The 26,524-nt window shown below is 47.6% G+C and overlaps 1 protein-coding gene across 1 annotated transcript; it reads left to right on the top strand.

Annotated features, from left to right (window-relative positions):
- Positions 1-1,053: 1,053 nt before the first annotated feature.
- LOC123092761 (UDP-glucuronate 4-epimerase 3) lies at positions 1,054-3,133 on the top strand. The gene has a single exon (XM_044514581.1). It carries the CDS (start codon positions 1,292-1,294, stop codon positions 2,765-2,767), a length of 1,476 nt encoding a protein of 491 aa, XP_044370516.1. The 5' UTR covers positions 1,054-1,291; the 3' UTR covers positions 2,768-3,133.
- The last annotated feature ends 23,391 nt before the right edge of the window (positions 3,134-26,524 follow it).

The following is a 26,524-nucleotide window of genomic DNA, read 5'->3' as shown; positions in this document are numbered from 1 at the left end:
TATTTCCGTCCAGTTTCTAGAACGGCAAGGCCAAATGCAGATCATGTCGTTGTGTCTCGTGTGTGATGGCGAAGAGAGACACGGATACGCAGCAGAGCACATCACAAAGATGGACGGCAACGCAATGCAACAACCGGGGCCTGCCTGATCGGCGACAACAAAGCTGCGCCCACAGTGCTCTATCCGATTTTATTGGCCGAAATGAGAACCCGATCCTTATCCCGTGACCCGACCTTTGGTAGGGCAGTGTAGGGCCGTACGTAGGACCATCGAGCCCACTGGCCACTCCATCCCCGGGAGCGGTACACATCTGAAAATCCCGCCAGATGATAACGGTTAGCGATGATCGTGATCGTGAGCACTAATCTGAACTTTTTCTTGTGGGGTGTAAGCACTAATTTGATGAGGTTCCCCAACAACCAGGACGCAGCGAAGTCTCGGTTCCTGGCAGGCCAGCCAGCTAGGGCCACGTTGCCACGCCTCCACTGGTTACAAAAGGCCCAAAAGAAAGAAACGAACGATAGGGAGAAGAAAGAAACACACACCGGCTACTTTGCAACCACCCTGCAATCACATGTATTTTCTGCTTTTGCAATTTTTTAATCGTAATGATGAGATGAAGAAGCCCACCTGTGTAAACACGCCGGCTACTATAAGATCATTTAGATCATCTAAAAAATGATCTAAATGATCTTATATTAGGTTACAGAATTTTTTTATTTTGGAAGTTACAGATTGATCCTCAAATTTGCCGGCGGAAGAAAGTAAACCTGTACGGCGCAGGTGCTAATCTTAGCGCCCGTAAATCTAGTACCAGTAGCGTTTCACGTTCCAAATTTGAAATGCGGATACATCGGCCGGCATCACGATTTTCTCAACCGAAAAGAGAAAATGAAAAGGAAAGGAAAATGGGATTATTATTATACTCGTCAAAAGTACGAAAGCCTAGGCAGTCATTGGCTGGCTGGCAGGCTGGGTGGGCTCCTGGAAAATCTAAAAGAAACAAACGGAACGGAGGAGAAAGGAAGGGATCCATCCCCACGCCACGCACGGCGATTTCTCCTCAAATGTAGCGCCGGGGAAGGGGAAACCAAACCAAATCGCCCCAAGCAAGCAAACAAACAAACCCAAACGAACCGAGGAGAGCACGCTACTGCCCCCAGGCGAATCGAAACCATCCCTGAGAAAACGGGGAGCGGAAAAAAGGCCCTCCAAACCCAGGAGGGAGGGGAGCGCAGCCCCCAACCAATCCCGAGATCCAGCGAGGGCCGCCGCATTGCCGCAGATCGAGATGGCGCCGCAGCTGACCGGCGCGCCCGGCTCGGCGGCGGCGGCGGGCGGCGCCGCGGCCGTCAAGCCGCAGTTCCACCACTACCACCACCACCGCCTGCCCCCGCGCCACCACCACCCGCCCTCGCTCCTCTCCAAGCTCGCCTTCTGGTCCGTCTGCTCCCTCTCGCTGCTCCTCGCCTTCCTCCTCCTCGCCCCCTCCTCCGCCCCCGCCCCGCGCGCCTCCCCCGACTCGCCGCGCCGCTCCCTCCACGCCCACCCCGACTCCGCCGCCACCTGGGGCGGCGCCGCCTGGGAGAAGAAGGTGCGGGCCTCCGCGCGCGTCAGGCGCCCCGGCGGCCGCGGGGGGCTCTCCGTCCTCGTCACCGGCGCCGCGGGCTTCGTCGGCTGCCACGCCGCCGCGGGCTTCGTCGGCTGCCACGCCGCCGCCGCGCTGCGCCGCCGCGGCGACGGCGTCCTCGGCCTCGACAACTTCAACGACTACTACGACCCCGCCCTCAAGCGCGGCCGGGCCGCGCTGCTCGCGCGCTCGGGGGTCTACGTCGTTGACGGGGACATCGCCGACGCCGAGCTCCTCGCCAAGCTGTTCGACGTCGCGCCCTTCACGCACGTCCTGCACCTCGCGGCGCAGGCAGGCGTGCGCCACGCGCTCGTTGACCCCATGTCGTATGTGCGGGCGAACGTTGCTGGGCTCGTTGCGCTGCTTGAGGCGGCTCGCGCGGCCGACCCGCAGCCGGCGATCGTCTGGGCATCCTCGTCTTCAGTCTACGGGCTCAACTCCCATGTGCCTTTCTCCGAGCATGACAGGACGGACCGACCCGCGTCTCTCTATGCGGCCACCAAGAAGGCTGGTGAGGAGATCGCTCATGTCTACAACCACATCTATGGCCTCTCGCTCACCGCCCTCCGGTTTTTTACCGTATATGGGCCGTGGGGGCGCCCCGACATGGCATACTTCTTCTTCACCCGGGACATTCTTGCTGGTCGGCCAATCACGGTTTACGAGAGTTCCGGTGGAGGCACACACCAGACCACCATTTCCCGGGATTTCACCTACATTGATGATATTGTGAAAGGATGTATTGGGGCTTTGGATACAGCTGGGCGGAGCACAGGCAGCGGCGGCAAAAAGCGAGGGCCAGCGCCATTCAGGACATACAATTTGGGGAACACTTCTCCAGTGCCGGTGACACAGCTTGTGGATTTACTGGAGAAGATGCTCAAGGTGAAGGCCGTGAGGAGGGTTGTCAAGATGCCAAGGAACGGGGATGTGCCGTACACGCATGCTAACATCAGCCTTGCACAGCGGGAGCTTGGGTATCGGCCATCCACTGATCTCCAAACAGGGCTCAAGAAGTTTGTGCGCTGGTATCTTGAGTACTACAATCCTGAGTTGGCTGTGAAGCAGAAGCAGCATGGCAGTAGCAATGGCAAGGGTTCACGCGGTCGGAATGGCAGCACGAGCAGTGCAAGATGACTGACTATTCAGTTTCTGGATGGCCCTCTTCTGACGGTGTGTATCAGAGTTCTAGTCCAGTACTTAATTCATCAGATTTTGAGAGGCCCGTTTTACCCAGCGCCTTCAAGTGAAACGAAACAAGCATGAAGTAGTTAGTGTTGAAAACTGTTGCTTCTGTTTGCTTCCCTGTAGCTGCGCATCACTCCCTAGTTCCATTAGTTGGTTCTTAGGATGACACTGCTAGGAAGATTTTTCAATCATTTTGGGGAGCAGGCTGTGCATTGCAAAGACTACGATAGATTCTTCTAGTGACATTTGTACCACGAGAGAGAAGGAAGTATATCATGACTGTTTCTTTTGTTCAATTGAAGTAGCTTCGATCAATATTTAGTTCTCTCTGGAGTCTGAACCCTATATCTTACTGATATTCATGCTAGTTTCCTGTATGGTGGTGCATATTGCGTGCACTTGTGGTATAAAACATGTCCTTGCCATGACAATCTTAAAATCTAGCTTTTCCTTTGTGGATACGACTCATGTGATGAAGTATTTGTTTTGTCTGTACTGATCAATATTTCCATGATATAGTTCTTATTGGTTTATCATGAATTCGTGAGTGCTACAACTTTTCGAAGACAGATTAATCGTACTCGCTTCTTTGGTCACTGGTATAGCTGATATTATTGCAATTGCAACATGCTCATGTTCATCTGTTTGAATTGTCTGATTTGGCTTTCTGCTTATGAACTACTAGATCTATTAAATGAACTGATACTACTTATACTTTTGATATGTTGATGGTTGAATGCTATGGTATGGGAATTACCAATTGTCTAGGAAACAGAAACATAATTTCAGACTGTCCGAAGGTTTAAGCGGATGGGAAGATCTGATCACTTATTACTATAGCAATCCAGTCTCTTTCTTTACTGCGGGCTTAATTTTTTGTCGGACTTTTATTCATAGAATGAGTTTGTGAGTAAAAATGTCTAGAACTGGAAATGCATTTTCTGATTTGGTCGTTGGCACTGTGAACGTTGCTGATATCTTGGGATGCCATGGTATCATTGCTATGTGGCTTCAATCTGCATGGCCATTTTGATTGTTTGACATTGTCATGACTAACAGTTAAACAGAGGTAACTATCTTCAAGCACATTTTTAATTCTTAGTATATCACAGCAATTAAGTACGCTAAATAGCGCGAGCTTGGTGTTTGCTTGGCTACCACCTTTCAGGCACATTTTATTCACCATCTTAATGCTTACTCTAAACAGAGTAAATAGCTTTGAATTTGCTTCATGTGCATGTGAAGGGATGAGAGGCGACGCGTGCATTAGCAACTGCATGTGAGCAGGTCTAAATATCGTGCCCACTAAGTATTCTTTAGGATAAGTTCTTTCCTGAATAGTTGACTACCGGAACTCTTCCTTGTGCGTCAGTCCTTCCTGATGTGTTCTGTCCATGTGCCTTCCTCCTTTCCAGGATTCTCCATCGCCATGTGCTCTCTCCTTTCTAATAGCTGCCGAAGGATTCTAAACCTCAAATTGCAGCCTGGGGATCATCAAAAGTCCGCAACCCCGGCATTGGCCACATCACTCTAGCTAGAATTAGCAGTTGGAGCTGAAGACCGGTCTGTTTTGAGACCGTCAGTTTGCAACTGCATTGACGCGCAAAGCTTTCGCGTGTTTGCAAAAAAGAAGAAAAACTGTCAGTTTGCGAGTCTTTGTCATTCTAGTGCCCACGTTTGTCATATTTTTTTCTGCCCAAATGGCCATTCTATGCAACACGCCAACCAGTTCATTTAGAGTCTACAAGGTTATCATGTATTCTTGTCTTGTAGATAATGCCCTGGCGTTCAGATATGAAAAAAGTTCATGCTGTCGCTTTCAGTTTCACTATTGATAACCGTAGCATTACAAGTAACACAGTACTTAGATTATTTGAACCTTTTTGTTAAAATCTGATTATTTGAACTCTGAGCTCCACTGATCATTACGCTTTTCCTCTGTATTTTTATTGTGTAGATAGGTTATCATGTTCGACCCAACTGCTTTACAGTTTCATGATTCTGATCTTTCCAGCGTTGTCCTAGCTAACATGGAGCCTTGAATACTTGGCATAAAGGAAAACTAGTCTGGTAAAAGAATCATTTGAACAGTGTGAAGTGAAAAAGATTGAATTCTATTTTTTACCGTGTATTTTTGTCATCGTGATAATTTTTACTATATTAGAGAAATTGTGTCATTTTTACCATATTAAAGAGACACAGTTGACAGTTCCCTTCGGTGTCAGATTTAAAGGATTCACTCATTGGTTTCCCTTTGATTCCCTTTGTCACTTCTTTTCAGCAAGCATTTCTCACCAAAAGCGATGATGAAAAATCTGCTCTTACCGCTTCTTCTTCTTGACCTGCCCCCTCACAATTTTTCTTTTGAAGCAGTGCTGCACTAGTTATTTTTGTACGGGAAATGAAGTAGTTCTGGACAAATCCTAGCATACCAATTCAGTTGGTTTAATCGATTATGCAAGGGCGTGTTTGGTTGCTCGCATCTGAGCCAACCAGGCCTGCGCGAGATCAAGCCGCACGAAACTTAAAGCAGGCCGCACGAAACTTAAAGCAGCTCTGGGCCTGTCCACGAGGGATCGCACGAATTAGCGGGTTTTGCCGAGCCAGGCTCGCTAAGCCATGCGTGCCTGTCCGCTGCATGCATTGCGAAGAGTGGGAGAGGGACGAGACGTCTCATAACTCCCCTCCCTTTCTCCAGTCACCTCCACTCTCATTCACACCGCTCTCTCTCCACCCCCCTCGCTGCTCCTTCGTGCTCTCCTTCAATGGCACGCCCGTTGTCGCGCCGCCCCCACCCCCATCATCGTCGGCAGCAACCCAACCCAAGACCGGTGGGTGTCCAGTCTCTCCAACAACGTCATGGACCTCATGGCGGCCATTCCCGCGCCGTCCCCTTTTTGCCCCAGGTTGCGTCCTCCGGCCGATGCGGTGTAGGCTGTTCTGCCTTCGCCTTCGTATCCGGATCTATTGCTCTTGGGCCCGAGTGCGGCGCCGGAGGGAAGCCCATCGACCACGACGGCGACAGCGGTGCCCAAAGGTTTTTTTACCCCCATTCGGGGTTTTCTCTGGGGAACGCGGCATGGCCATGGATGATGGTGCCCTCTTCCTCTACCTCGTGCGTCATCAGGAGCACCGGCGCATCGGCTCTGGCCTTGGGCATGGCCGGGTCATCCTCTTCGGGCCGCCCCGCGTTCCTGCCAGGGTTTGCTCCTTGGCCGGCCTACACTCCAACGACAACCACTCCGGTAAGTCTCATTTTTCCACTTTGCTCGTAGATATAGTTTAGGGTTTGTGTTTAGTGGGTACTAGGATTGGATTGGATTCAATCCGATTGCAAACAAATTGATTCGAATCCAATCAATTGTTGTTACTGATAGTGTAGATGGCACCTGCCTCGGGTGTGGATGCAAAATTGCTGCATGATCATGTGTTCATGTTAGATTGTTACATTAGTGATCCTCGGGTGCTGATGCTAGATTGGTATCGGTATTGTGGTAGTGATACTTTGTTGTTCCTAGATTTGTGCTTGTTGTTCGTTGATGCTACATCGGTTGTGCTACTGCCACTGATTCATGTTGTTCGTAGTTAGGGTTTCTGCATGATCATAGTACGTGCATGCTGATTAGTGTTGGTAGGATCAATGTGCATGCTCATATATGTTGTAGGACCAATGTGTTTGCCCATACAGGTAGTAGGAACAATGTGAATGCTACCAAATTTGATCCCATTTCTGGCGCTTCTGAACATACCACTTGTGCATGCCGCCAAATTTGTAACTGCCACTCATCAGTGGCAATTGCCAACCATGTAGTGCTATGTTTAGATCATATCACTGATGATGGGCAACTGCCACTGATCAGTGGCAGTTGCACTTGCTATGTTCAAATCATAGCAATGATTGTTTACAACTTGCACTCGTCAGACACAATTGCCAATGATCAGTGCAATGACCTGATCATGCTTTGTTACTACCACACGTCGTATTACCTGGCAAGATCGTGAAGTCGGAGTGGGACATAGCCAGTGAAGGAGCTTAGGTGGTGGCTAGCGCCGAGGACGCTGAGGACCTGATCCCGACGAACTGGTGGCTGAAGAGGGTGCAACTGCCTGCCAGGGTCGCTCCCATGGGCCAGCCGCTGGGCATTGGACGTAGGCCGATGATCGGCCACGAGGAGGGGGCACGAGAGCTACTACGCTTCTATGTCCAGATCAAGGACGAGGATCATTGCTACTCCTGTAGGATTTGTTGGATTCCCCAATGAGGAAAGGTGATGTAGCACAACAGCAGAAAGTATTTCCCTCAGTTAAGAACAAAGGTTTATCGAACCAGTAGGAGTCACCACATTAACAATGTAAACAACACGTGCACACGAACCAAAAAATAAATGCTTGCACCCAACATGGCAAGGGGGTTGTCAGGCCCCTTGTCTTGCTAGTTACAAGATTAAAAGCAAACAAATAGTGGTATAGGTAAAATGACAAGTAAAGAAAAAAATAAAAGAGCATAATTTATAGAAGCTTGTATTAATGTAGAATGGACCCGAGGGCCATAGGTTCATGAGTGGCATCTCTCTCGAAAAGGTAGTGGCATGGTAGACAAATTACTATTGGGCAATTGATAAAATAGTGGCAATTTATTACTATGATCATTCATGGCATAATCTCACATAGGCATTACATCTGTGATATGTAGTCCGTTAATCCAACTGCATCTACTACTATTACTCCACCCCAATACCACAGCAGACATCTCAAATATTAAGTTCTGCAATAAACAGAGTAACACAATAAGCAAGATGACATAATGTAGACCGTAAGAAATCTAGCAATAATATTAAACCCCGTCGTTTTATCCTTAGTGGCAACAATACAAATACATGTCTTGCCCCTTTCTGTCACTGGGATAAAGAAATCATCGTAAGATTGAACCCACTACTATTCACCACTCCCTATGATGAACTTCCCATCTATATTGGACAAAGAAGGCAAATAGATCGGAAAGCATACATAGTTATTTAATTATCAGCAAAGAAACTTTAAGAGATTCAATATAAATCAATGAATAATCTGATCATAAATCCACAATTTATTGGATCCCAACAAACACACCACAAGAATTACATCAAGTTGATCTCAAAAGAGAACAAGGTATTGAAGATCCAACTACTACTATGGACCCATATGTCCTGAAGGAACTACTCACACACCATCATGGAGGCAACAAGGTTGATGAAGATGGCCACCCCAATGGTTTCCCCCTCTAGAAGAACTCTGAAATAGTGCTCTAGATGGGATCTCTTCGAAACAAAGGTTTGCAGCGGCGATATAATTGTTTCCGGTCTCACCCCAAGGGTTTTGAAATTTATGTGATTTTATAGTCTAGTAATTAGGTCAAACAGAGGCTTAGGGGGACCACAAGCCTGGGTAGCGTGGCCACCCCCTAGTCGCGCCACCTGCCCTTGTGGGCCCCTCGAGCATCCTCTCGACGACTCTCGAAGCTTCTAGGGTTTCCTTTGGTCCAAAAAAATCGTCAAAAATTGGCATCGTGTTTGAACCTTCGTAGGTATCAATTTTATGTAAAACAAAAGACAAGCAGAAAACAACAACTGACACTGGGCACTAAATTAATATGTTAGTCTAGAAAAATATATAAAATGATGTAAAATGATGGAAAAGTATATAAGAATCTTACATCCTTAAGAAGTTGATACCCACTACTACAAATTCTCTCAACATGCACACACTCCACCTCAGCATGCATGCCACATCAACGTTTTAATTCCCACTAAAGCTAATTCTCTCACCATGCATTCCACAACACCAAATGTGCCTTGTCATCAAAAATAATAATTCAGTTTACATTACATTACTGCACGAGAAACTCATCTCTATTATTGTAGCAACCGATCATTTTCCTTCTGGTTCTTTATATTCTCACAATCAATGAGGCCCACTCCTCTCCCATTTCTACCAATTATCTCAACTTTTATCTGTTATAAATCTCCCGCTTCCATCCCATTTTCTACCATCCTCTCAATTGAGGTCCATACCTCAATGGCAGTATTCATGCTTTGATATCATAACTGAGGGAAATACTTAGCATTGCCGTGCTACATCATCCTCTCCTCTTCAGGGAAATACCAACGCAGATGCAAGTAATCAGCATCCAAGTCTTCAAAATTTGCAAACCAGTGAGACCGTGCCCCTAAAGACGGACAACAACGTCCACCAGATAGTCGGTCCCTGTGTCAACATAAAACTTTGACTGCCACTCCAGCCTCTACCAACAGGGTACATCGGCGAACTCCGGCAGCCCTGGATTACTAGGGTCATTGAAATTATCTGAGGCGTAGAACCACCCCTACTTCCACAATTCTGCTTCCGGTGCCAATGCCAAAACAAAGTAACTGGAGCCCGGACATGGTTGTAGGATAGCTCCGCCACAGGAAGGAATCCTCCCATCCTTGAGATAGGGAACTACTTCAAAGAAATACCAAAAAGACCGAAGTGGGGGCTAATGCCGAAGAAACACTTGCAGAGGGACACGAAGCAAGAGAGGTGCAGGATGCCACTCGGGGTCAGATGATGCAACTGAAGTCTGTCGCAGGCCAACACGTCCTTGATGAAAGCATTAAGGGGAAACCTCAGCCCATGGTGGATAAAGGTTATGTGACCACCTTCTAGCGCAATGGCCGCAGGACCTTGTTTCCTGAACGAGGCGCCATCCTGCCCATCTCGGTGAACTCCAAAAGACGCCACGTCGTCGCCAACTTCTCCAACTAGGATCGCGAAACGGAGGAATGCTCCCAATCACTAACCCACTCGGGCAGATGAGGAAGGCGCGGCAGCACGATCTCGAGTGGGTAACCTTGGCCGCTTTTTCTCCAGAGGAGGTGGGAGAGGTGGCCATGACCCTTCGGCATAAGAAGGCGTGGGTGTTTTTGATCTAGATGAAGCCAGTGGAAAGCCTGGAGGCGGAGAAGAGAGGTCAGGGAAAACTCAATATGTCCACCCAAATGACATATTTCAACGGATCGGTATACGAACTATGCCTGATGCGTTGCCCGCATGGCTGATGGGCCAACCCATGGATATTTTTCTTTTTGCCCCAATACCCTGAAAGACTACTCGTGAGAGGAAATAAGAGATTAACCTGCGACGACTCGGGAGGCCAGAGGAATGAAGAGGAGAGCCAGCCGGAGGTCTCACGGCCCTCGCCGTGACTGCCGCCACGATTGGGGGCTACTGACAGGGTCCTAGACTCGGGCTGCCTAATGTGAAGGTGTTGGAAATATGCCCTAGAGGCAATAATAAATTGGTTATTATTATATTTCCTTGTTCATGGTAATTGTCTATTATTCATGCTATAATTGTATTAACCGGAAACTGTAATACATGTGTGAATACATAGATCACAACATGTCCCTAGTGAGCCTCTAGTTGACTAGCTCATTGATCAATAGATGGTTATGGTTTACTTACCATCAACATTGGATGTCATTGATAACGAGATCACATCATTAGGAGAATGATGTGATGGACAAGACCCAATCCTAAGCATAGCACAAGATCGTGTAGTTCGTTTGCTAAAGCTTTTCTAATGTCAAGAATCATTTCCTTAGACCATGAGATTGTGCAACTCCCGGACACTGCAGGAATGCTTTGGGTGTATCAAACATCACAACATAACTGGGTGACTATAAAGGTGCACTACAGGTATCTCTGAAAGTGTCTGTTGGGTTGGCATGAATCGAGACTAGGATTTGTACTCCGTATGACAGAGAGGTATCTCTGGGCCCACTCGGTAATGCATCAACATAATGAGCTCAATGTGACTAAGGAGTTAGCCATGGGATCATGCGTTATGGAACGAGTAAAGAGACTTGCCGGTAACGAGATTGAACGAGGTATAGGGATACCGACGATCGAATCTTGGGCAAATAACATACCGATGGACAAAGGGAATTGTATACGGGATTGATTGAATCCTCGACATCTTGGTTCACCCGATGAGATCATCGTGGAACATGTGGGAGCTAATATAGGTATCTAGATCCCGCTATTGGTTATTGGACGTAGAGGTATCTCGGTCATGTCTGCATGGTTCCTGAACCCGTAGGGTCTACACAATTAAGGTTCGGTGACGCTGGAATTGTTGCGAGGGTACCGGGTGACGACCAGTGTGACCGAAAGGAGTTTCAGAGGCCCCGGCAAGCGTTGGGGGGCCTTATGGGCCAAGGGGAGGGGGCACACCAGCCCACTAAGGGGTTGTGCGCCCCTCCCACCCCATCTCACGAAACCTGGAGAGGTGGGGGCGCCTCCCCTAGTGCAGCAGCCCCTCCCGGCTTGGGGGGCAAGTTTCCTAGGGGTGGGGGCGCCCAAACCCATCTAGGGTTCCCCTGTGGCCGCCGCCCCTCCCCAAGGGAAACCCTAGGGTGCCTCCACCTCCCCCTTCCCCTTGTATATAGTGAGGGAGAGAGAGGGCCAAAAAAACCCTTCCCTTGGCGCAGCCCCTCCCACCCCTCATACATCTCCTCCTCCTCCGTAGTGCTTGGCGAAGCCCTGCTGGAGAACCACGAGCTCCACCACCACCATGCCATCGTGTTGCCAGAGTTCTCCCTCAACTTCTCCTCTCGCCTTGCTGGATCAAGAAGGAGGAGACATCCCCGGGTTGTACATGTGTTGAATGAGGAGGCGCCATCCGTTCGGCGCTAGATCAGATCTTCCGTGATTTGAATCGCCACGAGTAGACTCCATCAACCGCGTTCTTGTAACGCTTCCGCTTAGCGATCTTCAAGTGTATGAAGATGCACTCCCTCTCTCTCGTTGCTAGCATCTCCTAGATTGATCTTGGTGACACATAGGAAAATTTTGAATTATTACTACGTTCCCCAACAGTGGCATCATGAGCTAGGTCTATGCGTAGATTCTATGCACGAGTAGAACACAAAGTAGTTGTGGGCGATGATTTGCTCAATCTTCTTACCGTTACTAATCTTATCTTGATTCGGCGGCATTGTGGGATGAAGCGGCCCGGACCGACGTTACACGTACGCTTACGTGAGACAGGTTCCACCGACTGACCTGCACTTGATGCATAAGGTGTCTAGCGGGTGTCTGTCTCTCCCACTTTAGTCGGATCGGATTCGATGAAAAGGGTCCTTATGAAGGGTAAATAGCAATTGGCATATCACCATTGTGGTTTTGCGTAGGTAAGAAACGTTCTTACTAGAAACCCATAGCAGCCACGTAAAACATGCAACAGCAATTAGAGGACGTCTAACTTGTTTTTGCAGGGTATGCTATGTGATGTGATATGGCCAAAAGGATGTGATGAATGATATATGTGATGTATGAGATTGATCATGTTCTTATAATAGGAATCACGACTTGCATGTCAATGAGGATGACAACCGGCAGGAGCCATAGGAGTTGTTTAATTTATTGTATGACCTGCGTGTCAATGAAAACGCCATGTAATTACTTTACTTTATTGCTAACCGTTAGCCATAGTAGTAGAAGTAATAGTTGGCGAGACAACTTCATGAAGACACGATGATGGAGATCATGGTGTCATGCCGGTGACGAGGGTGATCATGCCGCGCCTCAAAGATGGAGATCAAAGGCGCAAGATGATATTGGCCATATCATGTCACTTTATGATTTGCATGTGATGTTTGTCATGTTCACATCTTATTTGCTTAGAACGACGGTAGCATAAATAAGATGACCCCTCACTAAAATTTTAAGAAAGTGTTCCCCCTAACTATGCATCGTTGCGAAGGTTCGTTGTTTCGAAGCACCATGTGATGATTAGTGTGATAGATTCTAACATTCGCATACAACGGGTGTAAGCCAGATTTACACATGCGAAACACTTAGGTTGACTTGACGAGCCTAGCATGTACAGACATGGCCTCGGAACACGAGAGACCTAAAGGTCGAACGTGAGTCGTATGGTAGATGCGATCAACATGGAGATGTTCACCGTTGATGACTGGTCCGTCTCACGTGATGATCGGACACGTCCTAGTCGATTTGGATCATGTATCACTTAGATGACTAGAGGGATGTCTATCTAAGTGGGAGATCATTAAATAATTTGATTAGATGAACTTAATTATCATGAACATAGTTAAAAGGTATTTGCAAATTATGTCGTAGATTGCGCTTTAGTTCTACTGTTTTAGATACGTTCCTAGAGAAAATTTTGTTGAAAGTTGATAGTAGCAATTATGCGGACTGGGACCATAAATTGAGGATTGTCCTCATTGCTGCACAGAAGGCTTGTGTCCTTAATGCACCGCTCGATGTGCTGAACCTCGAGCGTCGTTTGTGGATGTTGCGAACATCTGACATACACGTTTTGATGACTACATGATAGTTCAATAATGTTAAACGGTTTAGAATTGAGGCGTCGAAGATGTTTTTGAAACGTCGCGGACATAAGAGATGTTCCAAGAGCTAAAATTGGGATTTCAGGCTCATGCCCACATTAAGAGGTATGAGACCTCTGACAAGTTTCTTAGCCTGGAAACTAAGGAAGAAAAGCTCAATTGTTGAGCATGTGCTCAGATTGTCTGAGTACTACAATCGCTTGAATCGAGTGAGAGTTAATCTTCCAGATGAGATAGTGATGGTTCTCCAAAGTCACTGTCACCAAGCTACTAGAGCTTCGTGATGAACTATAACATATTAGGGATAGATATGATGATCCTTGAGCTATTCGCGATGTTTGACACCGCGAAAGTAGAAATCAAGAAGGAACATCAATTGTTAATGGTTAGTGAAACCACTAGTTTCAAGAAGGGCAAGGGTAAGAAGGGATACTTCATGAAACGACAAACCAGTTGCTGCTCTAGTGAAGAAACCCAAGGTTGAACCCAAACCCGAGATTAAGTGCTTCTGTAATGAGGGGAACGATCACTGAAGCAGAACTTCCCTAGATACTTGGTAGATGATAAGGCTGGCAAGGTCGACAGAAGTATATTGGATATACATTGTATTAATGTGTACTTTAATAGTACTCCTAGTAGCACTAGGGTAATAGATATTGGTTCGGTTGCTAAGTGTTAGTAACTCAAAATAGAAGGCTACAGAATAGACGGAGACTAGCTAAAGGCGAGGTGACGATATGTGTTGGAAGTGGTTCCAAGGTTGATGTGATCAAACATCGCACGCTCCCTCTACCATCGGGATTGGTGTTAAACCTAAATAATTGTTATTTGGTGTTTGCGTTGAGCATAGACATAATTGGATTATGTTTATCGCAATACGGTTATTCATTTAAGGATAATAATGGTTACTCTGTTTATTTGAATAATACCTTCAATGGTCCGATATGTGTTGGAAGTGGTTCCAAGGTTGATGTGATCAAACATCGCACACTCCCTCTACCATCGGAATTGGTGTTAAACCTAAATAATTGTTATTTGGTGTTTGCGTTGAGCATAGACATGATTGGATTATGTTTATCGCAATACGGTTATTCATTTAAGGATAATAATGGTTACTCTGTTTATTTAAATAATACCTTCAATGGTCTTGCACCTAAAATGAATGGTTTATTGAATCTCGATCATAGTGATACACATGTTCATGCCAAAAGATATAAGATAGTAATGATAGTACCACCTACTTGTGGCACTGCCATTTGAGTCATATTGGTATAAAACACATGAAGAAGCTCCATGTTGATGGATCTTTGGACTCACTCGTTTTTTTTGAAAAGTTTGAGACATGCGAACCACGTCTATTGGTATATATGCATGAAGAAACTCCATGCAGATGGATCATTTGGACTCACTTGATTTTGAATCACTTGAGACATGCAAATCATACCACATGGGCAAGATGACTTAAAAGGCCTCGTTTTCAGTGAGATGGAACAAGAAAGCAACTTGTTGGAAGTAATACATTTTGATGTGTGCAGTCAAATGAGTGCTGAGGCACGCAGTGGATATCGTTATGTTCTTACTTCACAGATGATTTGAGTAGATGCTGAGTATATCTACTTGATGAAACACAAGTCTGGATTATTGAAACGTTCAAGTAATTTCATAGTTAAGTTGAAGATCGTCATGACAAGAGGATAAAATGTCTATGATATGATCATAGAGTTGAATATCTGAGTTACGAGTTTGGTACACAATTAAGACATTGTGGAAATTGTTTCACAAGTAATGCCACCTGGAACACCATAGTGTGATAGTGTGTCCGAACATCAGAGCTGCACCCTATTGGATATGGTGCATACCATGATGTCTCTTATCGAATTACCACTATCGTTTATATGTTAGGCATTAGAGACAACCGCATTCACTTTAAATAGGCCACCACGTAATTCCGTTGAGATGACATCGTATGAACTATGGTTTAGAGAAACCTAAGCTGTCGTTTCTTAAAAGTTTGGGGCTGCGACGCTTATGTGAAAAGTTTCAGCCTGATAAGCTCAAACCCAAAACGGATAAATTCATCTTCATAGGACACCCAAAATTGTTGGGTATACCACCTATCTCAGATCCGTAAGCAAAAGTGATTATTTCTAGAAAAGGGTCCTTTCTCGAGGAAAAGTTTCTCTTGAAAGAATTGAGTGGGAGGATGGTGGAGACTTGATGAGGTTATTGAACCATCACTTCAACCAGTGTGTAGCAGGGCACAGGAAGTTGTTCCTGTGGCACCTTCACCAGTTGAAGTGGAAGCTGACAATAGTGATCATGAAACTTCGGATCAAGTCACTACCAAACCTCGTAGGTCGACAAGGACGCGTACTGCTTTAGAGTGGTACGGTAATCCTGTCTTGGAGGTCATGTTGCTAGACAACAATGAACCTACAAGCTATGGAGAAGCGACGATGGGCCTGGATTCCGACAAATGGCTCGAGGACATAAAATCCGAGAGAGGATCCATGTATGAAAACAAAGTGTAGACTTTGGAAGAACACTTGATGGTCGTAAGGCTGTTGAGTACAGATGGATTTTAAAAGCAAGACGGACAATGATGGTAAGTGTCACCATTAAGAAAGCTCGACTTGTCGCTAAGATGTTTTCCAACAAGTTCAAGGAGTTGACTACGATGAGATTTTCTCACTCGTAGCGATGCTAAGAGTCTGTTGGAATTATATTAGCAGTTACTGCAATATTTATGAAATCTTGCAGAATGGATGTCAAAACATTGTTTCCTCGACGAGTTTCTTGAGGAAAGGTTGTATGTCATACAACCAGAAGGTTTTGTCAATCCTACAAGATGCTAACAAGTATGCAAAGCTCCAACAATCCTTCTAAGGACTGGAGTAAGCATCTTGGAGTTGGAATATATGCCTTGATGAGATGATCAAAGATTTTGGGTTTATACAAAGTTTATGAGAAACTTGTATTTCCAAAGAAGTGAGTGGGAGCACTATAGAATTTCTGATGAGTATATGTTGTTGACATATTGTTGATTGGAAATGATGTAGAATTTCTGGAAAGCATATAGGGTTGTTTGAAAGGTGTTTTTCGATGGAAAACCTGGATTAAGATACTTGAACATTGAGCATCAAGATCTATAAGGATAGATAAAAAACGCTTAATAGTACTTTCAAATGAATTCATACCGTGACAAGATTTTGAAGGAGTTCAAAATAGATCGGCAAAGAAGGAGTTCTTGGTTGTGTTATAAGGTGTGAGTATTGAGTAAGACTCAAGACCTGACCACGACAGAAGAGAGAGCAAGGACGAAGGTCGTCCCCTATGCTTTAGACATAGGCTCTATAGTATGCTGTGTTGTGTACCGCACCTGAAGTGTGCCTTGCCATGAGTCAGTCAAGGGGTATAAGAGTGATCTAGTAATGGATCACAGGACAACGGTCAAAGTTATCCTTAGTAACTAGTGGACTAAGGAATTTTTCTCGATTATGGAGGTGGTAAAAGAGTTCGTCGTAAAGGGTTACATCGATGCAAACTTTGACACTAATCAGGATGACTCTGAGTAGTAAATCGGATTAGTATAGTAGAACAGTTATTTGGAATAGTTCCAAATGGCGCGTGGTAGCTGCATCTACAAGACGACATAGAGATTTGTAAAGCACACACGGATCTGAAAGGTTCAGACCCATTGACTAATAACCTCTTTCACAAGCAAGATATGATCAAACCCCATGGCTGTTGGATTCATTACAATCACATAGTGATGTGAACTATATTATTGACTCTACTACAAGTGGGAGACTGTTGGAAATATGCCCTAGAGGCAATAATAAATTGGTTATTATTATATTTCCTTGTTCATGATAATTGTCTACTATGCATGCTATAATTGTATTAACCGGAAATCGTAATACATGTGTGAATACATAGATCACAACATGTCCCTAATGAGCCTCTAGTTGACTAGCTCGTTGATCAATAGATGGTTATGGTTTCCTTACCATGGACATTGGATCTCATTGATAATGAGATCACATCATTAGGAGAATGATGTGATGGACAAGACCCAATCCTAAGCATAGCACAAGATTGTGTAGTTCGTTTGCTAAAGCTTTTCTAATGTCAAGTATCATTTCCTTAGACCATGAGATTGTGCAACTCCCGGATACCGTAGGAATTCTTTAGGTGTATCAAACATCACAACGTAACTGGGTGACTATAAAGGTGCACTACATGTATCTCCAAAAGTGTCTGTTGGGTTGGCACGAATCGAGACTTGGATTTGTCACTCCGTATGACGGAGAGGCATATCTGGGCCCACTCGGTAATGCATCATCATAATGAGCTCAATGTGACTAAGGAGTTATCCATGGGATCATGCGTTACGGAACGACTAAAGAGACTTGCCGGTAACAAGATTGAAAGAGGTATAGGGATACCGACGATCGAATCTCGGGAAAGTAACATACCGATGAACAAAGGGAATTGTATACGGGATTTATTGAATCCCAGACATCGTGATTCATCCGATGAGATCATCATGGAACATGTGGGAGCCAATATGGGTATCCAGATCCCGCTGTTGGTTATTGGCCTGAGAGGTATCTCGGTCATGTCTGCATGGTTCCCTAACCCGTAGGGTCTACACACTTAAGGTTCGGTGAGATGGAATTTTTCCAGGGGTACCGGGTGACGACTAGTATGACCGAAAGGAGTTTCGGAGGCCCTGACAAGCATTGGGGGCCTTATAGGCCAAGGGGAGGGGGCACACCAGCCCACTAAGGGGATGTACGCCCCTCCCACCCCATCTCACGTAACATGGAGAGGTGGGGGCGCCCCCCCTAGGGCAGCAGCCCCTCCTGGCTTGGGGGGCAAGTTTCCTAGGGGTGGGTGATGAGGATATAGACCTAGGGTAGGGTCATAGGCCTGACCTATACGCCCTACCCAAGGTCACTATCCTAGAAGCAAAGAAGCCTAAGAGACAACAAGAAATACCCAGAGAAGACGTCGAGTGAAATCCACTCGATGAGTCAGTCACTCGGGTACCCCTCCTTCCTAATGACACTAGACCAATCAATCACTCGACCTACTGTAGACCAAGTGTCACTCAGAACGGCAACGGTCGGACAATCACTCCGTAGTCTTTAATCTCATTAATAGCATTTATGGCTGGCTTTATCAGTAACATCGCATCTGTACGTACATTGAACTCCTTGTAATAGGGGATGGTAGGGTCCTGGCGCACTCTATATAAGCCACCCCCTCCTCTGGGACAAGGGTTGGCACCCCCTATAACACACACCCTCATAATCCAGTCGACCGCCTCCGGGCACCGAGACGTATGGCTTTTACCTCCTCCGAGAGGGGCCTGAACTCATAAAGACTTGCCTACAACCTCACCGTACCTAGGACCTTGCCTCCTCATACGTACCCCCTACTCTTACTATCAGTCTTAGTACCACGACAGTTGGCGCCCACCATGGGGCAAAGCGTCCTAGCGACTCCCGACGAGGTTGCGTTTTCTTCAATCTTCATCAACATGGTTTCCAACAGCGGTTTGGTCATGGGCCACGAGTTCTGACTCTGTGCGCTCACTTTCATCGCCGACGCCTCCTCCTGGCTCTAGGAGGCCCCCCTCGACGTCGAGGCCCTCCCGTTTCGTGGTTCATCGCACTTCCACGCGAGTGCCTGCGGTGTCCTCCTCCGGCAGCCGTCGACTCCGTATCAGTCGGTCCTCGCGCCAACTTCTCACTCTGCTGGACGCCACCGCAAACGATTTGCTCATTTTCGCGGCTCCAGCGATGAGTGAAGCACGTAGTGTCCCATCAAGCGTTCACCACCCAAGTCGCGGCAATCGAGCCCGACGTATTTCGCTGCGGGTCAGTCGATCTGTTGACTGGTTACGCAGACACCTTTTTTGAGAGCGGGAGTTGTGATCCCGTGGCGGAGGTCCTCATGGTCGACTCCCATTGCAGTCCACCTAGTTTTCGTCGCGGCGGCGACGGTGGTAGAAGCGCCGGCCCGTCACTCGACCATGAAGAGTATCAGCCCCAACCTCTCAGCTCGCAACAGAGGGAGGAGCTTCATCGCCTCAACATGGAGGCTCTCCAGACCCCCATGATAGGGGAAACCGCCGAGGCTCGGGCCTTGGAGGTTGTGCGCCTGGCCACTCTGACTGAGCGAATTCGTTTGGAGAATCTCCAACATTCTCTCGACGAGCGTGCTTGTCAACTGATCCCTGAGTCCAGTCGACGTCCACGGCAATTGTTTCCACCGGAAACTCAGGTACTCCGCACGCTGATTCAGAATCTTCCAGCCGCTGCGCGTATTGCAGAGTCCATTCAGCCGTCCCGTTCGGAGGCTGGGAGAGGCCTGGAACAGATCAGAACGCTGCTCCGAGCACCACGGGACTGGAACTCCACTGTATCCCAGTCGCGGAACAGAATCCACAACAGGTCGGTACGAGCGGACACCGTTCAGTCGGCACACAGTCCTAGGTCACATTTGCGGCATGGAGGCCGTGATCATCGCCAGGATCAGCATCTGGGAAGAATTCATGGAGAATATGATAGCGAGTACGCCCGCGACAACCACCGTCGAGCGCCTTCGCCCCTTCTAAGGGACGGGTCATACGCGCCCCAGTGATACGATGACAGGCGTCCATATGGGAACGACCGTAGAGTTCCGGTCGACCCCAGAGAGCCCGGCTTCGATGCAAGGTCCTTCCTTGTGTAGGGTTTGGTCGACCGGAACAGAGCATACAGAGAAGGGTTGGATAGAGACAGGTCCAGTGGAAGCAGGGTTCACGTTTCTGGCCCAGACTGTTTCGGAAGTGCCATCACAGCCGTTGAGATCCCTCATAACTTCAGATTGGCGACTGGCGTCAGCAAGTTCACAGGAGAGTCGAGGCCCGACACTTGGCTTGAGGATTACCGAGTGGCTGTGCACATTGGCGGCGGCAGCGATGAGGTGACCATGAAGCACCTCCCTTTGATGCTTGAAGGTTCTGCCAGGGCTTGGTTGACTCAGCTAGCCCCTGGGAGCATTTTGAGTTGGGATGAGTTAGCCCGAGTGCTTACCAGAACATTCGAGGGCACTTGCAAGAGACCTGCCGGTCTACCGGAGTTGCAGCACTGTGTGCAGAAACCGAATGAAACCTTGAGAGACTATATCCAGAGATGGATCACTCTGCACCACACAGTGGAGAATGAGTCAGATCAGCAAGCAGTCTGTGCCTTTAAGGAAGGCGTTCGCTATAGAGAGCTCAGTCTGAAATTCGATAAGACTGGAGATATGTCTTTGACTCGAATGATGGAGATTAGCACCAAGTACGCTAACGGCGAAGAGGAGGATCGACTCCGAAGCGGTAAACACAAAACAGTTGCCCAGGACACCATAGGAGGAAATTCCAGTCGGAAGCAGAAGCGAAAGGCTGAGGCAGCAGGTCCTGCCGAAGCAACAATGTTGAATCAAGGAAAATTCAAAGGAAAGCCCAAAGGGCCTTGGACCCCTAAGAAGGTGAAGGACCAAGATGGAAACAATGTGATGGACTTGCCGTGTCACATTCACACCAAGAAGGATGAGGTACCACTCGACAATGTCGGCTCCTAATCCAGAACTTCCGAGAGAGTAAACCCAGTGATAAGGACAAAGAGTCTGAGAAGGAAGAAGAAGATAAGGATGACGATGATGGTTACCCCAATGTCAATGCCACCTTGGTGATTTTTGCTGATCCCGAGAGCAGAAGTCGACTAAAGGTGATTAACAGAGAGGTGAACATGGTTGCTCCTCCAACACCAAGGTATATTAAGTGGTCAAAAAAACCCATCACATTTGACCAGTCCGACCACTCGACACGCGTAGCCACCCCTGGGGGCACCCGATTGACCAAGGTTCTGATGGATGGTGGTAGTGGTCTGAATATTCTGTATGCTGAGGCCTTCAAAGGAATGGGCATTCCGATGTCCAAACTCAGCGAGAGCAACATGCGATTCCATGGAATCATCCCAGGAAAGAAAGTCGAATCACTTGGCCAAATCACTCTTGACGTGATTTTCGGCGATGAAAAGAATTTACGCAAGGAGAAGTTGACATTTGAGGTCGTGGATTTCCATAGTGCCTACCATGCCATTCTGGGCCGACCTGCATATGCCAACTTTATGGCTCGACCGTGTTATGTATATCTCAAGATGAAGATGCCTGGCCCCAAAGGCGTGATAACGGTTTCAGGCAACCGTAAGAGAGCGGAAGACTGTCTTCAAGATGGAGCAAAGATAGCAGACAAGCAGATGGCGACAGTAGAATGACACGAGTACTAGAAAAATGCAGATCCGAGTGATTTGCTGCGTGCTAAGAGGCCCGCCTCAGAGTCCGCATTTCAGTCGGCCGGCGAGACCAAGCTAGTCCACATTCACCCGACCGACCCCAATGCTGCTCCGAACCATATCTCGACAATACTCGACAGCAAATAGGAAGAAGCTCTCATCCAGTTCCTCCATGAGAACTGGGACATCTTTGCATGGAAGCCCTCTGACATGCCGAGTGTACCCAGGGGACTGGCTGAGCACCGTTTGCGAGTTGACCCAAAAGTAAAACCTGTTAAGGAGCATCTCCGTCGGTCCGCCACGGAAAATTGGTGAGGAGGTGGCTCGGCTCCTGGCTGCTGAGTTCATCCGCGAGATATACCACTCCGAGTGGCTCGCCAATGTTGTTATGGTTCCCAAGGAAGACAAATCACTCTGAATGTGTATTGACTTCAAGCACATCAATCGGGACTTCCCAAAAGATCATTTTCCTCTGCCCTGCATCGACCAGATAGTCGACTCAACTGCGGGGTGTGAGTGGCTATCCTTCCTGGATGCTTATTCCGGGTACCATCAGATCCTACTGTATGGACCCGATGAGATAAAGACGGCTTTCATCACCCGTTTGGGTGTTTTTGCTATGTTACCATGCCCTTTGGCCTCAAGAATGTTGGCACCACATTCATGCGCATGATTCATAAGTGCCTGCTCACTCAAATTAGTCGGAATGTGGAAGCATAGATGGATGACATAGTGGTTAAGTCACGCAAAGGTTCTGACCTTCTGATTGACCTTGCTGAAACCTTTGCCAACCTGAGAAGGTATGATATCAAGCTCAATCCATCAAAATGCACATTCGGAGTCCCAGGCGGAAAGTTACTTAGTTTTCTCGTTTCCGAACAAGGGGTCGACACAAATCCAGAGAAGATTGGCACAATCCTCTAATGAAACGCCCAGTGCGTGTGCATGATGTTAAGAAGCTTACTGGTTGTTTAGCTGCATTGAGTCGATTCATCTCACGCCTCAGTGAAAAGGCACTGCCTCTTTAGTCTTTACCAACTGATGAAGAAGTCCGACAAGTTCGAGTGGAATGACGAAGCTGAAGTAGCGTTTGAGGAGATCAAAACCCTGCTTTCCACCCAGTCGGTGCTTGCTGCTACGGTTAGCAAGGAGCCTCTACTGCTTTACATCGCAGCCACGGGACAAGTTGTTAGCACAGTGCTCACAGTCGAGCGGGAAGAAGAAGGCAAGGCCTTCAAAGTTCAGTGCCCCGTGTATTACATTTCAGAAGTCTTAACCCCATCCAAGCAGAGATATCCTCACTATGAGAAGCTTGTTTATGGGATTTACCTGACCACGAAGAAAGTTGCATACTATTTCTCTGATCACTCAATTTCAGTCGCCAGCGACGCTTCATTGTCAGAGATTCTGAATAACAGAGATGCAACTGGTCGAGTGGGCAAAGTGGGCGATTGAACTCCTTCCTTTAGATATCAAATTTGAGGCAAAAAAGGCCATTAAGTCCCAAGCAATTGCAGATTTCCTCGCAGAGTGGACAGAATAACAACAACCGACTCAAATTCAGTCAGAACATTGGACCATGTTCTTTGATGGATCCAAAATGTTGAATGGCTCTGGTGCAGGAGTGGTCTTAGTATTCCCATGAGGAGACAAGCTCAGTTATGTCCTCCAGATTCACTTTGATTCTTCGAACAATGAAGCAGAGTATGAGGCACTATTGTATGGGTTGCGTATGGCCATTTCACTCAGTGTCCGGCGCTTGATGGTTTATGGCAACTCAGACTTAGTGGTTAATCAAGTAATGAAAGAATGGGACATCAGGAGTCCCACAATGACAGGATATTGCAATGTAGTGAGAAAGCTAGAGAAGAAGTTTGAGGGGTTAGAGCTCCACCACATACATCGGATCAAGAATCAAGCTGCTGATGATTTGGCAAAGATGGGTTCCACTCGGAAACCTATTCCCAACAACGTGTTCTTGGAGCATCTCCATACCCCGTCAGTACAAGAAGATCCCTTTATGGAAGAGCCCCCGCAACCGATAAGTTCAACCAACCCGACTGAAATCGAGGTTCTAGCCGTGGTTGACCTGATCATGGAAGTCTTGGTGATCACGCCCCATTGGACAGTACGGTACATCGCATACATTCTCAGAAAGGAGCTCCTAGAAGATGAAGATGAGGCTCGCCAGATAGTATGTCGATCCAAAGCCTTCACAGTCATAAAAGGACAACTTTTCAGAGAAAGCGTCACAGGAGTGGCTCAGCGCTGCGTCACTCTAGAAGAACGTTGAATGATCCTAAATGATATCCACTCGGGGACCTGTGGTCAACATGCATCCTCTCAGACCATCGTGGCTAAAGCATACCGAGCGGGATTCTATTGGCCTCGAGCAAATGAGATGGCGAAAGATATAGTCGATAAGTGCGCAGGTTGCCAGTTCTACTCCAACATGTCCCACAAGCCTGCGTCTGCCCTGAAGACTATTCCACTCGTCTGGTCGTTTGCAGTCTAGGGATTAGATATGGTCGGACCCTTCAAAACCGGCGCGAGTGGTTTCACCCATTTGCTTGTAGCAGTCGACAAGTTCACCAAGTGGATCGAAGCCAAGCCCATCAAAAACCTCGGTGCAGGCACTACCGTCAGTTTCATCAAGGAGTTGATATTCAGATATGGAGTACCTCACAGCATTATCACAGATAACGGCTCCAACTTTGATTTGATGAGTTCAAGGCGTTCTGCGCGTCCCAAGGCACTCGGGTCGCGTATGCGTCCATTGCACACCCGTAGTCAAACGGAAAAGCAGAAAGGGTGAATGGTTTGATCCTTCAAGGGTTAAAACCCCGTCTAATGCGCGGCCTCAAGCATGCTGCTGAAGCTTGGGTGACTGAGTTACCGTCCTTCCTATGGGGGCTGAGAACAACACCGAACCGGGACTGACCGAACCCCCTTCTTCCTAGTGTACGGTGCCGAGGCTGTGCTTCCGAGTGACTTGCTGCACAATGCCCCTCGAGTGGAACTTTTCTCAGAAGCTGAAGCGGAGTAGGCACGCGAGGACGTAGTTGATCTCCTGGAAGAAGAACGCGAGATGGCTTTGATTCGGTCGACCATCTACCAGCAAGATCTACGCCGATTCCATGCTCGCAACATCAGAGGTCGAGCATTTCAGGAAGGAGACCTCGTGCTCCGAGTGGATCAGAAACGGCCCCACAAGCTCGCCCCGGCCTGGGAAGGTCCCTTCATCATCACCAAGGTGCTTCACAATGGGGCATACCACATCTACAACATAGCCAAGAGCATAGACAAGCCACGCACATGGAACGCAGAGCTGCTTCGTCCTTTCTATACTTAAACTTCACTCGACCCGACGAGTGGTTGTAATAAGAGTACTTCAGTTTGCTTTTTCAAAGACAAGATTTTACAGTATCTTAAATGATTGATTCCCCATAACCATTTGTGTCCAAATCCCCCAGTGGGTAGCTTAGCGGCGAACCTGATTCGCCTAAGTTGAAAAAACATTCCGAGTGGAGAGCAACCCTCCCACTCGGAGCTTTGCCGTGAACCTGATTCGCCTAAGTTAAAAATATTCCGAGTGGAGATCAATCCTCCCACTCGGAGGCCTAGCCGCGAACCTGATTCGCCTAAGTTAAAAATATTCCGAGTGGAGAGCAATCCTCCCACTCGGAGGCTTAGCCGCGACCCCGTAATCGCCTAAGTTAAAAATATTCCGAATGGAGAGCAATCCTCCCACTCGAGGGCTTAGCTGCGACCCCGTAATCGCCTAAGTTAAAAACATTCCGAGTGGAGAGCAATCCTCCCACTCGGAGACTTAGCCGCGACCCCATAATCGCCTAAGTTAAAAACATTCCGAGTGGAGAGCAATCCTCCCACTTGGGGGCTTAGCTGTGACCCCATAATCGCCTAAGTTAAAAACATTCCGAGTGGAGAGCAATCCTCCAACTCAGGGGCTTAGCCGCGACCCCGTAATCGCCTAAGTTAAAAACATTCTGAGTGGAGAGAAATCCTCCCACTCGGGGGCTTAGCCGCGAACCCGTAATCGCCTAAGTTAAAAGCATTCCGAGTGGAGAGCAATCCTCCCACTCGGGGGCTTAGTCGTGAACCTGATTCTCCTAAGTTAAAAACATTCCGAGTGGACAGTAATCCTCCCACTCGGGGGCTTAGCCGTGAACCAGATTCGCCTTAGTTAAAAACATTCAGAGTGGAGAGCAATCCTCCTACTCGGGGGCATAGCCACGACCCCGAAATTGCCTAAGTTAAAAACATTCTGAGTGGAGAGCGATCCTCCCATTCGGAGGCTTAGCCGCGAACCTGATTCGGCTAAATTAAAAACATTCCGAGTGGAGAGCAATCCTCCCACTCGGAGGCTTAGTCGCGAACCTGATTCGCCTAAGTTAAAAACATTTCGAGTGGAGGGAAATCCTCCCACTCGGGGGCTTAGCCGCGACCCCTAAATTGCCTAAGTTAAAAACATTCCAAGTGGAGAGCAATCCTCCCACTCGGGGGCTTAGCCGCGACCCCAAAATCGCCTAAGTTAAAAACACTCTGAGTGGAGAGCAATCCTCCCACTCGGGGGCTTAGCTGTGACCCCGTACTCGCCTAAGTTAAAAACATTCCGAGTGGAGATCAATCCTCCCACTCAAGGGGCTTAGCCGCGACCCCGTACTCGCCTAAGTCACAAATATCCTTTGAGCTATGCCACAAATACAACGTACGCTCCTTCCTTATCCGCAAGGACGACAAGGTGTCGACTGAACACCGCGTCTGAGCTACGTCACAAGTACAATGTAGCTTCCTGATCCGCAAGGACGACGAGGTGTCGACTCAACACCATGTCTGAGCTGCGTCACAAGTACATTGTACCATCCTGATCCGCAAGGACGACGAGGTGTCGATTGAACACCACGTCTGAGCTGTGTCACAAGTACAATGTACATTCCATCCTGATCCGCAAGGGC

The sequence above is a fragment of the Triticum aestivum genome, chromosome 4B, assembly GCF_018294505.1.
Source record: "Triticum aestivum cultivar Chinese Spring chromosome 4B, IWGSC CS RefSeq v2.1, whole genome shotgun sequence".
In the NCBI taxonomy this organism is placed as follows: domain Eukaryota; kingdom Viridiplantae; phylum Streptophyta; class Magnoliopsida; order Poales; family Poaceae; genus Triticum; species Triticum aestivum.
Note: the sequence above shows the minus strand (reverse complement) of the source record. Positions and strands in the feature narration are given on the sequence as shown.

Bases quoted from the DNA above. Each gene is read 5' to 3' on its own strand.
- LOC123092761 (XM_044514581.1), top strand. From the start codon at position 1,292: ATGGCGCCGCAGCTGACCGGCGCGCCCGGCTCGGCGGCGGCGGCGGGC.